The sequence below is a fragment of the Mustela nigripes genome, chromosome 2, assembly GCF_022355385.1.
Source record: "Mustela nigripes isolate SB6536 chromosome 2, MUSNIG.SB6536, whole genome shotgun sequence".
NCBI lineage: Eukaryota > Metazoa > Chordata > Mammalia > Carnivora > Mustelidae > Mustela > Mustela nigripes.
The window spans coordinates 35,026,321-35,040,224 of record NC_081558.1 but is presented as its reverse complement, the minus strand read 5'-3'; the positions used below and the strand labels follow the sequence as shown (position 1 = coordinate 35,040,224).

Here is a 13,904-nt window from a genome sequence, read left to right as displayed (position 1 = left end):
GATGAACAAACGGTGAGAATTTAGAAAATAAACTGGAAGCAAGTACTTACAGAAAAAATCTTTGGCAGTAAACTGATTTTCACAAATATATTGGAAAGATCTGTTATGAGAAGAAACATATGTATGTGTTTTTAAAATGTGTTTTAGGGCACCTGGGTGGCTCAGTGGGTTAAGCCGCTGCCTTCGGCTTGGGTCATGATCTCAGGGTCCTGGGATCGAGTCCCGCATCGGGCTCTCTGCTTGGCGGGGAGCCTGCTTCCCTCTCTCTCTCTCTGCCTGCCTCTCTGTCTACTTGTGATCTCTCTCTGTCAAATGAATGGATGAAATCTTTAAAAAAAAAAAAAAAAGAAAGAAATATTTAGAAAAAAAAATAAAATGTGTTTTATTTTACTTAAAAATGATAACATAATTTTTATGTGAAAATTTTACTTTAAATTTTAGTACATAATAAATAACTTGTAACTTACAAAGATCTTAGTTGGAAACTTATATTTTGACTTTTCTGAGTTACGTATTTATCTATTAGTGGTTTTGATACAAATTTTTGTAAATTCTCTTTGTTTCTCCATAAAACTAAATAATCAGATAGTTTAATCTGAACAGATGTATGAAGCATCACAGAATCAATATAGGCCACCTTCATCTTACACTAGACTTGTTATTTACAGAAACAGTGGGTTTTGCTATTAACTAAATTTATCTTTATTTCTCTATGGCATGAAGTGTGAATCTGTGTGGTCCTAAGTTTTGGCTCTGTCTGCTTAGCTAATTTTTTTTTAATTGATGTCAGTCATGAATACAGGCAAAGAAATCATCCATGAAAGTATTTTTCCCCCTTTCTTATTGGAACAGTTATCCTGTGAAGATTATTATGTTGCAACAATAGATAGATAGACATCCTGTTTATAGATTAATAAATGGGTCTTCTACCAAGTTGCCAATTTTATGGGTATTCTCTATATTAACTCTCTAACAAATGATGATGGAGTGTACATATTCACTTTCATCAAGATGACATAAATCTGAAATGATTGGACAAAATGTTTCTCAGAAAGAATGTGCCAATAAATATTCTTAATCTTCACCAATGTTGCTCCCATTACAAATAATATATAGATATTACGTTATGAGCAATGAGTATCCTGCCTTGAAAGCAATTATCTGTTAAGCTGGGAAAGCAGTTTTGTAACCAAAATATTTGTTAACAGTCAATTCTAATAGCTGATTTCTTGAGTGAGAATTATATGCCTTTTTTTTTTTTTTTTAAAGCCTTTTGATGCTTCCTGGTGAACAGGTTAAAAACAAAATTTCCTTGCTCATTTTTATTTTTTCTCTTTTAGTTTCAGATAGCTCTGTGGCCAAATTATACATCATAAAAGTTTTTGCAAGACCTATTTTGAACACATGACACTCAAAAAGAACCTTACATTTGCCATTCTAGGTGTCTAAGTGCTTTTTGTAATCTGGTTCTGATTCTGAGTTCAAGAGGATGTGGGAAATGTCTCTGCAAAGGATAAAAAAAACATCTGTGCTGTTCCCTCAAATATCTGTATTCTCCAGTCCTTTTACGGCCTTGTCTCCTGTGCCTGCTTATAATGCCAACCAATATTTCCATCTTTAGATTTTATTTTCCCTTTTTCGGTTTCCTGTTAATAGCTGACTTAACCCCAGCCGCAGGGTTTACTAGCAAGTAAGGAACCATTTGTATTGATGAGGATCCTTGGACTGGCCTTGGCATTCATGGTTGGTGTTCTTGATTACAAAAGCCTTCGAGTTTTGCAGACACTCACATATAAAAATCATCCAAATCGTGACATGATTGGTGTCTTTGGGGAGAAGGACCTTAGGTCTCTGTGCCATTCAGATACTCAATACACCATCTCCTGAACTCACTGGAGATCAAATTGCCATCCCTTTGACTTTGTAGAAAATGACTAAAATAGGATGTTGCAACTTCGAACACAGATTGTTTGCTAAAGCTTTCATAAGCTAGAATCCATACTGTTTGATCAGAGAACTTTTTTCATAAAACATAACATAGGCCTAGAGCATCCCAGAACACACACTGGCAAGCTTTCACTTTTTAACAGGCGCTCATCTGGGGAGAGAGTATGGCTTTATAATTTCTATGGTGAGGTTTCATTGTGTTTTTTTTTAACCTGTTAAAATAACCAGGACACCTGGGTGGCTCAGGCGGTTAAGCATCTGACTTTTGATTTCGACTCAGGTCATGATCTCAGGGTTGTGAGATGGAGCCCCACATCAGGCTCCGTGCTGGGTGTGGAGCCTGCTTGAGATTCTCTCTCCCTCTCCCTCTGCTCCCCCCCCCCATAAATAAAAAATTAAATTGCCAGTTTTCATTATGGAAGGTGGCTTTGGCCTATCTAGTGCTGAAAGTTGATAATCATTTGGGGGGGGGGTTATACACTCAAACATACATAATTAATGAAATTATAGTGATTATGCTGGATGTGAATTAGGTTTCCTTACTGTCTAATATTTTCTTTGTAAAGGAATGGCAATGTTAACACTAAACCTTTTAGTTCTGATTATCAGAATTTGTGTTATATGACCCCAAGATTAAAGAGACAAACATACAACATCACTATCCGATTTGACTCTTTCCTCCACTGCCATGGCAGGCATTGTTTATAGCTGGTAAATGCCTCCCACTGAACTAGGTCATGGCCCTAACCTTGTTCTCAACACAGTACCCCAAATAGCCTGACAGAGTTACTGTACCTTCCAATGACCATTCCATTACCTAATACTTAAAATCTGTATCGATAATTGTTTCAAAAGATGTAACTCTCCACTAGAATTTTACTGATCCTTATTAGAAATATTTAATATTTCTGTATTCTAACAATAATAACAGGTGCAAAGGGATAAATTTCAGCATGACAGAAACGAGCAAGAAGGCTTATCAGTCTGCAGGGAAGGGTTTGCAGAGACATCTCTTTCAGGACAGACTGAGGTTTTGAGGGCCAGGATCCACTCTTAGGCCATCACCATCACTTTATAATCCCATCTATGTAGGAACTGCAAACCACAGGCTCTGTACTCTTTTACCAGTAAACAGGAAACTTTGGGTGGTACAGAACTAAAACCCTCTTGGTCCACAAAACTCTAAAACATATCTTACCTCTAATCCATTTTAATAGGGCACTGAGATTTGAAATCAAGAAATAGTGGGCACCAGAATATAGGACTCAGAAAATGTACCCTTGAAATATAGAATAGAAGCAAAGTAAAGCTAGGGCTTTTGACTAATCATGGAAGTCATTGGTTATAGAGAGACAGCTAGAGGGAGGAGAAAGATCATGGGCTTTCAAGTCAAGCTGGCTTGGTCCAATTCATGGCTCCATTGCTTACCAGCTCCGTGCCCTTGAACAAGTTATTTGAAGCTCTGTGAGCCTCAGCTCACTTCCTAGGGGAAGTTTAGTACATAATTACTAGGAAAACTAACATGCAATGCATGTTATTCCTCCGTACCATTTTACTTATTTTAATGAGGAGAAGATTGCAGGATATAACTAAAGAGGGAATTCAGGAAGAAGAGCGTAGATCAAGAACAAATTAGACGCATTTCTCTCCATTCATTCTGGCTGTTCTTAGAGGCCACACCTAATGGAAATGTGGCTCTCCATCCAAATATTTTTCACCCACACGTGCTATTTCCGTGTTACCAGTTTTGGAATAACTAATTGCAAAGTTGGAATAAAATGGGTTTATCCGATTGATTAATTAAAAATGCCAAAATGTTTGATGTGAACGGTGATGTTTAAGATACTGCCTTTTGATTCTGAGATGATTCAGGCTGGATTGTGTGAACTCACTAAGAAATGAAAGAAATTAAGAAGGCAGAGTAAGAGAGAGAGTTCTTCAAGAAATACTTTTGTTCTCATATCATTCCTAGCAATTTGGAGGGTCATTGCTTAAACCCAGCGAACCTAGTGCTTGAAGTCATACGAAAGAAAATAATTTCAAATTTTAAGAACAAACTAAAAGTAGAAAAGCAAGGAAAGCAGCTCATCCCCATTGAACTGAGCTGTCGGCTTATTTGTAAGTTTACAACAAAACCCAAGATTGAATTCCTCACCTGAGTCACTTCCTTATTGACTGAATCCATTTAGACTCCCCTCTCATTTAGCAGAGTATTTTTATTAAAGCCAGGCATACAAACATCAATTATCTAAGCTGCATCTAATTTCCTTCACCATTTATTTTCCTTCCTTGGCTGCCAATGGATTAGAAGGCATGATTAGAATTCAGTAGGAAAAGAAAAACAACAAAAAAGAGAAAAGCAGTTTAACAAAAACAGATGCTTAACCAAGAACAACAACATTCAGAATTAAAATAATGTGATTAAAAAAATGTTCTTATCTCGCCTAATCTAAACATGCTTGCTTGGTTTTTCTCAGCATTGCCTACTGTAATGGGACCAAGTTAGCATGCTGAATTAGAACAAGCAGAGGCCAAACCCAATAGCTGCACTGACTGTGCTTAATGTATATACTACAATGTGTTTTAAAAGCAGCACTGTACTTAACCATTTACAATAACAGTTATAGAATGGCTTGCTTATTGGTGAAGTTTTTTTTATTTGCTTCCAGCCAACATTAGGGAGAGAAAAAAATAAAGAAAAGGCATTCAAGACATCTTATGAACTTGAGCAAGCTACAGAATTTGTTTCAGAGAAATGATATTATAGTTGGAGGACACATTCATTCAATCAGCCACTACTACAATGGTGGCAAGAACATGGTGTGGCAAAGGAAGAGAACTTAAAATATGAAAAGTTCTATGGAGCGATTTCAAATGATGCAAAGGCGATGGAGTGGTGGTTACAGTGAACTTGAGGTTAACCATGAATCAAATCATGTCTATGCCAGGACGTGGCAAACTATGGCTTATGGGCCAAATCTGGCCCACCTGTTCTTGTAAATAAAGTTTTACATCATTGGTACGTGGCCCACCTGTTCTTGTAAATAAAGTTTTATTGCACACAGTCACCCTCATTCATTTACATAGTGTCTGTGACAGCTTTCATGCCACAATGGGAGAGTTGGGTAGTTGGGACACAGCCTGGTCCACAAAGCCTAGAATATTTACCAACAATGCCTTAAGAGAATGTTTGCCAGACCCTGTATGTGTAGTATTTATCAGTAGCACCCCTAAAATTGCCGACCTATTATGGTGTGGTGAAATGGACGTTGGTTTGAACTGTAACTTCTTAACAGGTAGGAGACCCTAAACTCTGTGAGCCTCCATTAGTTCATAAAATGGAGGCCATTAAACCCATCTTATAAACTAAATGTAATATACTGGGGATGCTGAATGAATGATAATTCCCTTCCCATCATCCCTGAAGGCTGAGCCTTTTTGAAACCAGAGGCTTCTCAAACTCCTCCTGGTGTCTATCCTGTGATGCCTCTGTGTCATTTGGCCCTAGCCAGGGTGGTCCATCTCATTTCCCATGACTCCACTTCTCAAGCTCTAGGTATGTGAGACTCTGGGTTTATTCCGTTTCTCAAATCCACCATGTTATTTTCCTCCCCTCTACCTTTGCCTATGATATCATCTTGTCTGGAGGTACTTACTCTTCATCACTCTCTTAATTTCCATAGTCTATTCCTGACTGTCCTTCATATTTAAGGTTCAAGTCTGCCTATAAGAGGCCCTCCCTGACTACTGCGTGTAACATGGGTGCTGTCCTGTGATCTCAGAGTACCCTCCATTTCCCTCCCCCTGATAACTCTTATTATAGCTTGCAATTTTAGATATAAATATAGAACATTTTAATCTCTTTTTTTCTTCAAATATATTTTGTCATATTAGCTACTGGCTATACTCAATAGTTAGAAGAGTGCCCAGCAAAGAGTAGGCCCTCAAAACTTTATTTTGAATAAATGACTCACTTTTCATTGAGCAATCTGGCAATATTTGCATCTCATTAAAAGTTCAGGATAGGATGCCGGGGTGGCTCAGTCGGCTAAGCTAGTCTGCCTTCGGCTCAGGTCATGATCCCAGGGTCCTGGGATCAAGTTCCGCATCGGGCTTTCCACTCAGCAGGGAGTCTGCTTCCCCCTCTGCCTGCTGCTCCCCTGCTTGCGCACACGCTGTCTCTCTGTCAAATAGATAAAATCTTAAAAAAAAAAAAAGTAGAAGAAAACTGAATTTTTGATCCTGATGATATGCTGGCTGCATCATTGGTCCGTGGTTGTCTGTGTCTCTCTGAACTTGGCTTTCCTCATCTGTGAATGGGGTAGGCGGTCCCCCCTCCTCCCATGCTGGCAGCGGAGTCAGCTGAGACGATGAATGGGGAAAACAGCACGGCGCATATTGTAGGTCGTCGGTCGGTTTGCTGGCTCTGAAAGACATCTGACCGTAGATGAGGCAGTAGCCCCAGTGATTCTCCAGGTTTTCAGTACCTTCAGGGTCCTTACCTGTAAAGTGGGAAAAATAATCATATACTACTCATTTGCTAAACATGTTAATACATGTAGAATAATTAGAACCCTGTCTACCATCTGCTAAATGCCTGGCAAGCATTAGCTGTTGTTGTTTATAACTGTTACTACTCTTGATTTCTTATGGACACTTTGCCCTCAAAGTACACATTCAAACAGCATTTTATAAATAGGTGCAGAGAACCCCCAGTTCCCATGGAACTCCTACTCTTACCGTACACACATACGCAATGTGTTATCCTTTACCACTATCTGTCTTTGAGGCCAAATCCTAAAAGAGAGTTTGGTCATAGGGCTTATCTAAAAGTATCCAAAAATATTAGTGTCTGTGTGACTGTAATCTGTCTGGGGTTCCTAATGTACATCAAATACTCAAGATGATGTTGCCAAAAAGGGTTTTAGTAGTGATTCCGTTGGCTGGTTTGTTTATTCAGGGTCGAAAAGAGCTTGATAAATACCGAAGGTGATAGCTTTTCTTCTTTTGAAGTTCATTCTTTACTTTTAATTGTGGACTAAAATCTGAAACCAGAGTATATTTTGCAAAGCCAAACACAGAGAGAGAGACATTTGAAAAACCTGCATTTGGCTTGTCGGATCACTTGCACAGCTGCCAACGGCCGCCGCAGACCTCGCCGCGGGAGTCGCCGTCAGGCGGCTGGGGATCTGGGTGGTGTTTCTGGCCCCGGATCTGCCTTACTGGATGATCTTTAACTTTTCTGGAACTGTAAATAGCAACCCTTGTCATTCTCATCTGAGAATTCGGAAAAGCCTGTTGGTAAAAGCTCTTAGGAATCTTCCGGGAAAGTCTCTTGGTACCTAAATAGACCTAACCACTGACTTTTTTGTTTTGTTTTGTTTTCCCCAATGTTCTCTTTGCCACGAAAACAAAACAAAACAAAAAGACTACTCGGAGTTGCTGTTGGTATTGTCACGGAACAGCAGTTAGTGATTGTAATAATGAGTGCACACGTGAGGCACTCATCGAAAATTGGACATGGTTTATAAATGCTAAATAATAATAATGATGTCACAAGGCTTTCATTTTCAAACCGTCTTAATTTCATTCTCAGTTTGAGATTGTAGATTACAGTCGTTAATTATAGAAATTGGCCCAGAGTGAAACCTTAAATCAGATTTCTGCTAAAGTGCATGACTGCAGCAAATTACTTTATAGTGGAAGAGAATGGCATCGTCTCGGGTGGAGTGGGGTCTTCCCTCCACCCCGGGTGGTGATTTTCCTCTCCGTGCTCTGTGGCACAGCAGGTGTTCTAAGCAATCCCCTTTTCCTGAGCTAAGCAGCCCATGAGTACTGCTGTCTCGGTATTCTCGTAGAAGTCCTAACTGCATTGTTAGTATTGGTTCCACAGTCTCCTTTCTTCCACACTGTGTTCCCTCTCTCTCCCTTTTGCATTCTCAGCCTCTCCCTCTCTTTCTCTCTCGTCCCCTTCCTCTCTCCCTCCTGCCTCCCTCTCTTACACTCTCACATGGACTGTATCTCTTAGCTCACATTTGCTCATGTGCTCCTTCTTCTTTCCCTCTGTCCCTCCTTGCCTCTCCCATGACCGCCTTCTCAGCCCCCTCCAAAGGCAGTTACTTTCAACACCTGCCTTCACCCAGCTCTGAAAAGGGAAGGACTAAGCAAAAAGAGCCAAGTTCTCATCCCTGGCCTTTAGCAGCTGCGAGTCTGTAACCCATACAATCTTGGGCTACTTCCCTATTTAGCCTGTAGTCCTGAGCAAACAAAGTTGGGTAACTGATCTTGGCCTTCATCCTGGCTGCTCTTGGCTACCTGACTTCCTGTTCTTTCTCTTTCTTTGTGGACCAGAACATCACCTCTCTGATGGTAGCAGTCTGGATCGCTGACCCCACCCTGGTCTTCGTTGTATGAGGCATCTGCAGATCTTGGATTGTAATCACCAGTTTACTGGTCTGGCTCTCAAACTAGTCTTTGAGTTCTTTGAGGACGATGGTGGTATCGTATTCATCTCCATATCCTAAGCCCTTCACTCTGTACCCAGTACAAGGAGGATGGTCATTAAACATCTACTGAAATTAATTTAATCCATCCACTCTTGAAACCACTGTTTAGTAGATGAGTGTGCTCTGCCGTGGATTATGCTAGCTGTCCCCACAAGGTCCTGCCATGGAGGAACACAAAGGTAACCTCCACAAGGGAGTTACACACTGGGGATGGGGGTGCAGGGTGACCTCTGAATTCATCCTTAAAGAATGTACAGTTTGAAACGTGGCAGACCTGTCCAGGTGGCCGTGTATACCTCACTGGAAAAGCCTTGTCCTCGTGCACAAACCTGAGTGAGCCTCAGCAGTTCCCAAGTTTCTCTCTGGGACCCCGTGGAGTCATTATTGCCTTTGAGTGCTTTTTATTCCATTGTTTTGGCAACTGCCTCTCCATCCCACAGCTATTTGGAAACTACTGCTGCACCAAGCCTCATTGCTAACAACATTTAATAGCTGTCATTAGAAAGCAAGCTTCTGCTTACCAGTCAGCCTGCTGTGAATGGTAATGGGAGGTTTCTGTTGGGGAGTGGCCCCCATCTCTAATTGGTTTGAAAAATATCGCTCATTTACTTTATTCTTAAGACATTGCCTTTTATTGAGCGTCACTAAGCATGTGCCTCCATTCTGTTCTAATTCAACATAGCTGTAGAGTACTGAGAGGGGTTTTCTTATTTCTTACCTGTTGTCTAGGTAACTTGTCCACTCTTGTTGTTGCTTGTTGAAATAAATGTATGTATAAATATCCGTTAATTTCTTTACAGGCAATGTACTAAACATTTTATATGTATTATCTCATTTAAGCCTTTCAACAACCTTGTAGACTAGGTACTGTTACTCACGCCTTTTAGATAAGGAAGCCATGTTCAGGAGAGGTGGTATGAAGTACCTGGGTGTGAAGCCCAGGATTCCAGTGGTAGTATCTGGCATGAATGGATGACTTTGAGCCTCACCACTGCAACATGTTCTCTGTGTGACCTTGGAGCTTTATCAGCTACAGAGGGCTAACCTCCACTGGACTTACTGAATAGGGTTCAGGCAAGAATCAATATTTAAACTAAGTGTTCACATCGGGTACTTTCTGAAACAGTTAAATGGGGAACACATGGAAGGCATTCTTTTCTTGCATTTTTTTTTTTTAAGATTTATTTAATTGTGAGAGAGAGTGGGGGAAGGAACTGAGGGAGAGAATCTGCAGAGTCCCCATGGAGCACGAAGCCCTATGCAGGGCTCAGTCTCATGACCCTGAGGTCATAACCTGAGCTGAGACAGCCAAAAATTGGATGCTGAACCGGCTGAACCACCGAGAGGTCCCTCCTCATATCTCTCCTGTTTGTGTAGTTAATTTAGCATATTGAAGTAACAGGATTTAAACTGGCGTGCTGCACACACATATATGCTTTTGTGTACCCTAATTTAATTGTGATGCCATCGCTGGAATTTTGATGCCTCCAGCTTGATGAATAACCATTTTCTATGGATGTTATCAATTAATCTAGGTAATGAATTCTCTTCATTATCTTGTTCTTCATGTTAATTATACAGGATTTTCTTATACCTATTTATCAAGTCAGGATGAGTCTTTTCTTTTTTTTTGGTCCACATGACTTTGAATATGAAATATGTACAAACAGGTTAACATGATGGGTTTAAATTTACATTTCTGAAAAATTCCAGTCACTGGCTTAACTTTCTTCAGATCCTTACTTGTGGTATGAGCTTGTATCTCATTCTTTTGGGGCTCATTTTTTTTTAATCAAAATGTTGTTATCTTAGATAATTAAACTATTTCTGGTTTTTGAGAATATACCTCTTGCATATCAAAGAGGTATTAAGGAAGCATGGAAAAGCTTAAATCTTTACCTACTAAAACGAAACAGCAAGTAATCACTAACTTCCTACTTTTGAAATATTCCCTAAGGCATGATGACAAATAAAAATTTAATAAAGCATGGGGGAGGGAAAGAAATAAGTTCATAAAATTTTAAATGACACTACTCATAAAGGAACAGTTTTAGACAACAATATAAGAAAAAGCAGTGTAATAAATGAGTGTTGATTGATTCCATGTTGAGTTCAGAGAATTGAGTGATGGGAGAATATGAATTAATATGGTCATGATATATATTGCTATTTACTCATTCAGTACTAAGTTTTAACTTTTTTAACCTTTTTTGGGCCTTTTGTCCTACATTTTATATTCTGTGGTTAGAAACAATAACAACAACAACAAGTCTTATTCTAATTGTCTCTATTGCTCAGGCAGTTAATTTTGAGAATGTCAGCCAACAGCATTTTGATGGGCACCTTCCTATTTTTGACTTCAGGTGGAAGCCATCCTTGTCAATATTTTTGGTGGAATCGTCAACTGTGCCATCATTGCCAATGGGATCACCAAAGCCTGCCGGGAGCTAGAACTCAAGGTGCCCCTGGTGGTCCGGCTGGAAGGTGAGTCATGGTAGACTTCCCCAGTGCCCAAGATCAGGTGCCAGTGGGTTTTGCAGTATAGACTTCCTAAGACAACATATAGAATCACTGGGTTAAATAAGGTGAAACAGATGCTCTACAGAAATACTTCTCTGAGTCTCTAACAAGCTAGTAAAGACGGCTTCTCTCCAAGAATGGCATAGGTTGGGGCGCCTGGGTGGCTCAGTGGGTTAAAGCCTCTGCCTTCAGCTTGGGTCATGATCCCAAGGTCCTGGGATCGAGCCCCGCATCAGGCTCTCTGCTCAGCAGGGAGCCTGCTTCCCTTCCTCCCTCTCTGCCTGTCTCTTTGCCTACTTGCGATCTCTGTCAAATAAATAAATAAAATCTTTAAAAAAAAAAAAAGAATGGCATAGGTTATGATTCTCCATATTTTCCACACTCATTCCAGGGTGGGGTTTTGAATTATGAATCACTTCATAAAATTAGTGCTTTGAAACACTCTGAGAAATGCTACCCCAAGATTTATTCATCATGGAAGAGCAATGGTTGTTGAACGTTTTGGTCTTAGGGCTCCTTTACGTGTTAAAATTGAGGATCCTAAAGGGCTAAGGTTAATTTTGGGTTACAACTGTTGGTATTAATTGATTACATAATTAATTAAATTGTAGAAAAAATAAATTAATTTGGTAATGAGTATAACTACTTGGAATTTTTTAAATACTTTTTCAACAATAATTTTATATTGTATATTTTATATACAAATATATTATGCTGCATATTTCATGAAAAATATCATAAAAATTTTAGTGAGAATAGCAGCACTGTTTTATATTTTTACAAATCCCTTTATTTACTATCTAGCTTAATATTTGCTTCTGCATTATATATGTTGCAATATGTTGTTTTGGCTGAAGTATGTGAGGAAAATATGGCCTTACAGAGGTCATTTGAAAAAGGGAGGGGTTTTTAATAACCATTTCATGTAATTGTGAGTTTTCTTTCTTCATTGGTACTACACTAAAGTTAGTAAGTAGTAGTTTCTTTTTAAAGATTAGTATATAAATCTGAAACTATTTCAGAGGATTTTTCATACTCTTATATTAAAATCCATTGATCTGGGGCACCTGGGTGGCTCAATTGGTTAGGAGTCAGCCTTTGATTCAGGTCAGGATCCTAGTGTTCTGGGATCGAGCCCTGAGTCGGGGCTCCCTGCTCAGAGGGGAATCTGCTTGTGTTCTTACTTTCTCTCTGACAGACAAATAAATAAAATCTGTTGATCTGTCCTAAACATTAAGCGGATCTTCGACATGTATGGTTTGCAGTACCATGCAAATGGAAAATAACGGAATTATGCAGATCATCCAAAGATTGGCGCATTTCAACATACAATATAAAAAAGTTCACATTTGTTCATATCACACCATTCTCATCAGCAAAACGTCTAAATATTGGGATGCTGTCAAGGTGGTAGATGCAACTTTTCCAGAAATCTGATTTTCACTTTAAATAAAGTATAGATTTTATCATCAGCCCCACATCGGTTAGCTGTTTTCCTCGAAGTGACAGCCTGGCTTCACTCATTTTGGAGAAAATGGGTACCACATTCCTAAGTCAGGATAACCACAGTGTGTCTGTCATTCTTCCAAGAAAATATAATGTTCCATAGAGAAGTGGGTGGTGTAACTTGCTACTCAGACAGTTGCACAAATGCATGTTTTAGAACAACCATAACAGTTCAGGATACAGCAGACTTGTTTTATGTGTACATGCCCCACGGTCACTCAGAGTATTCAAAAGACCTATGCTCAGGTGAGATTTAATAAAATTAATATTCCTTTACTGTCCATCAAGGACATTCTTACCTGCAAGTGGCAACTTCATATTGCAAGTGCATGGTGGTAAAAATACAGTGGCCATTCCTACAGCTCAGTGCCATGCCTTTGAGTCCATGGTAACATGCCAGTCATTTTACCCACCCTTCATCAGTGCAAGTGCCAACAGAGTGTTGTTGTTATTATCATAAAAACAGTTTTTGCGTCAGGGACTTCCCCCAGGATTCCGTGGACCACGCTTTGAAAACTACTGTAGCGGAGAAGCAAAAACAGGCCCTCCAGTGTAAGAACCTGTGCAAAAGGCCGTCCACCTGCTCAGCAAGTTCAGATTACAGTGACTAAGCAGCCCCAGGAGAATTCTGCGGTGCTGTTCTTGGGACAATACAGAGGCTCTTCCCCAACCTCTGTATTGGTGCCATAATTCCCTAGAGACCTTCTTCCCCTCAAGATCAAGTCCAGGGACATTTTGACCCTGCTCTTTGTATCCCTGTCCTTTGAGGTCAAGGTCCCAGAGCAGCTCCAGTCTGTTTTGTTTTCTGTTTGCCTCTTTCTGTTTCTTCTTCCTCTCACTCTCTGCCATTCTCCTTTTCTCCCTGAGACTTGCCGCCTCACAGATGTAGGTCTGCACCATATGGACTTGAAAGAAATATGGTCACAAAGGAAATGGAAGTAGCTGGAGCACCCGTTGGCAAAGTTTAATATGGACATTAAAACATATGAATGAATTAAACCTCCTTAAAAATGTAAATGTGACATAATTGATGTTTATCAAAAATAAAAAATTAAAAAAAAATAATTTCAATAAAAGGAAAGGTTACTGGCAAAGCTGCATTGAAAAAACTGATCAAGAAGTTAGTGGCGTCATCAGAGTATGTATAATTCACTGTGGATGTCACAGTGTTTTCAGGGTCCAAGTGACCAGTAACCCTCAGGTTCTAAAAGTCAGTGCTGATTGTGTTCTTCAAAGGGAGCAAGTCTCTTAAAGCAGATTAGACTCGCGTCTGTTGCTTAGAAATGAGTGTATACTTCGGTGGGCTCCTTCTTTCTTGTGATCCCTTGTATGCTTGAATGGTTCAGCAGAGGCCCATAATCATTTATTGTGAGTGCATTCATAGAAATCAAAGTTACTCCACTTTACTTTTCTACTTCACTATTT

The 13,904-nt window shown here is 39.6% G+C and overlaps 1 protein-coding gene across 1 annotated transcript in view; it reads left to right on the top strand.

The window, feature by feature from the left end:
• The window catches only part of SUCLG2 (succinate-CoA ligase GDP-forming subunit beta), a 260,932-nt gene that overhangs the window by 228,241 nt on the left and 18,787 nt on the right, over nt 1-13,904 (top strand). The window contains exon 10 of the mRNA XM_059390128.1: nt 10,817-10,937. Coding sequence (XP_059246111.1) covers nt 10,817-10,937 — 121 coding nt within the window. The remainder of the gene's footprint in view (nt 1-10,816; nt 10,938-13,904) is intronic.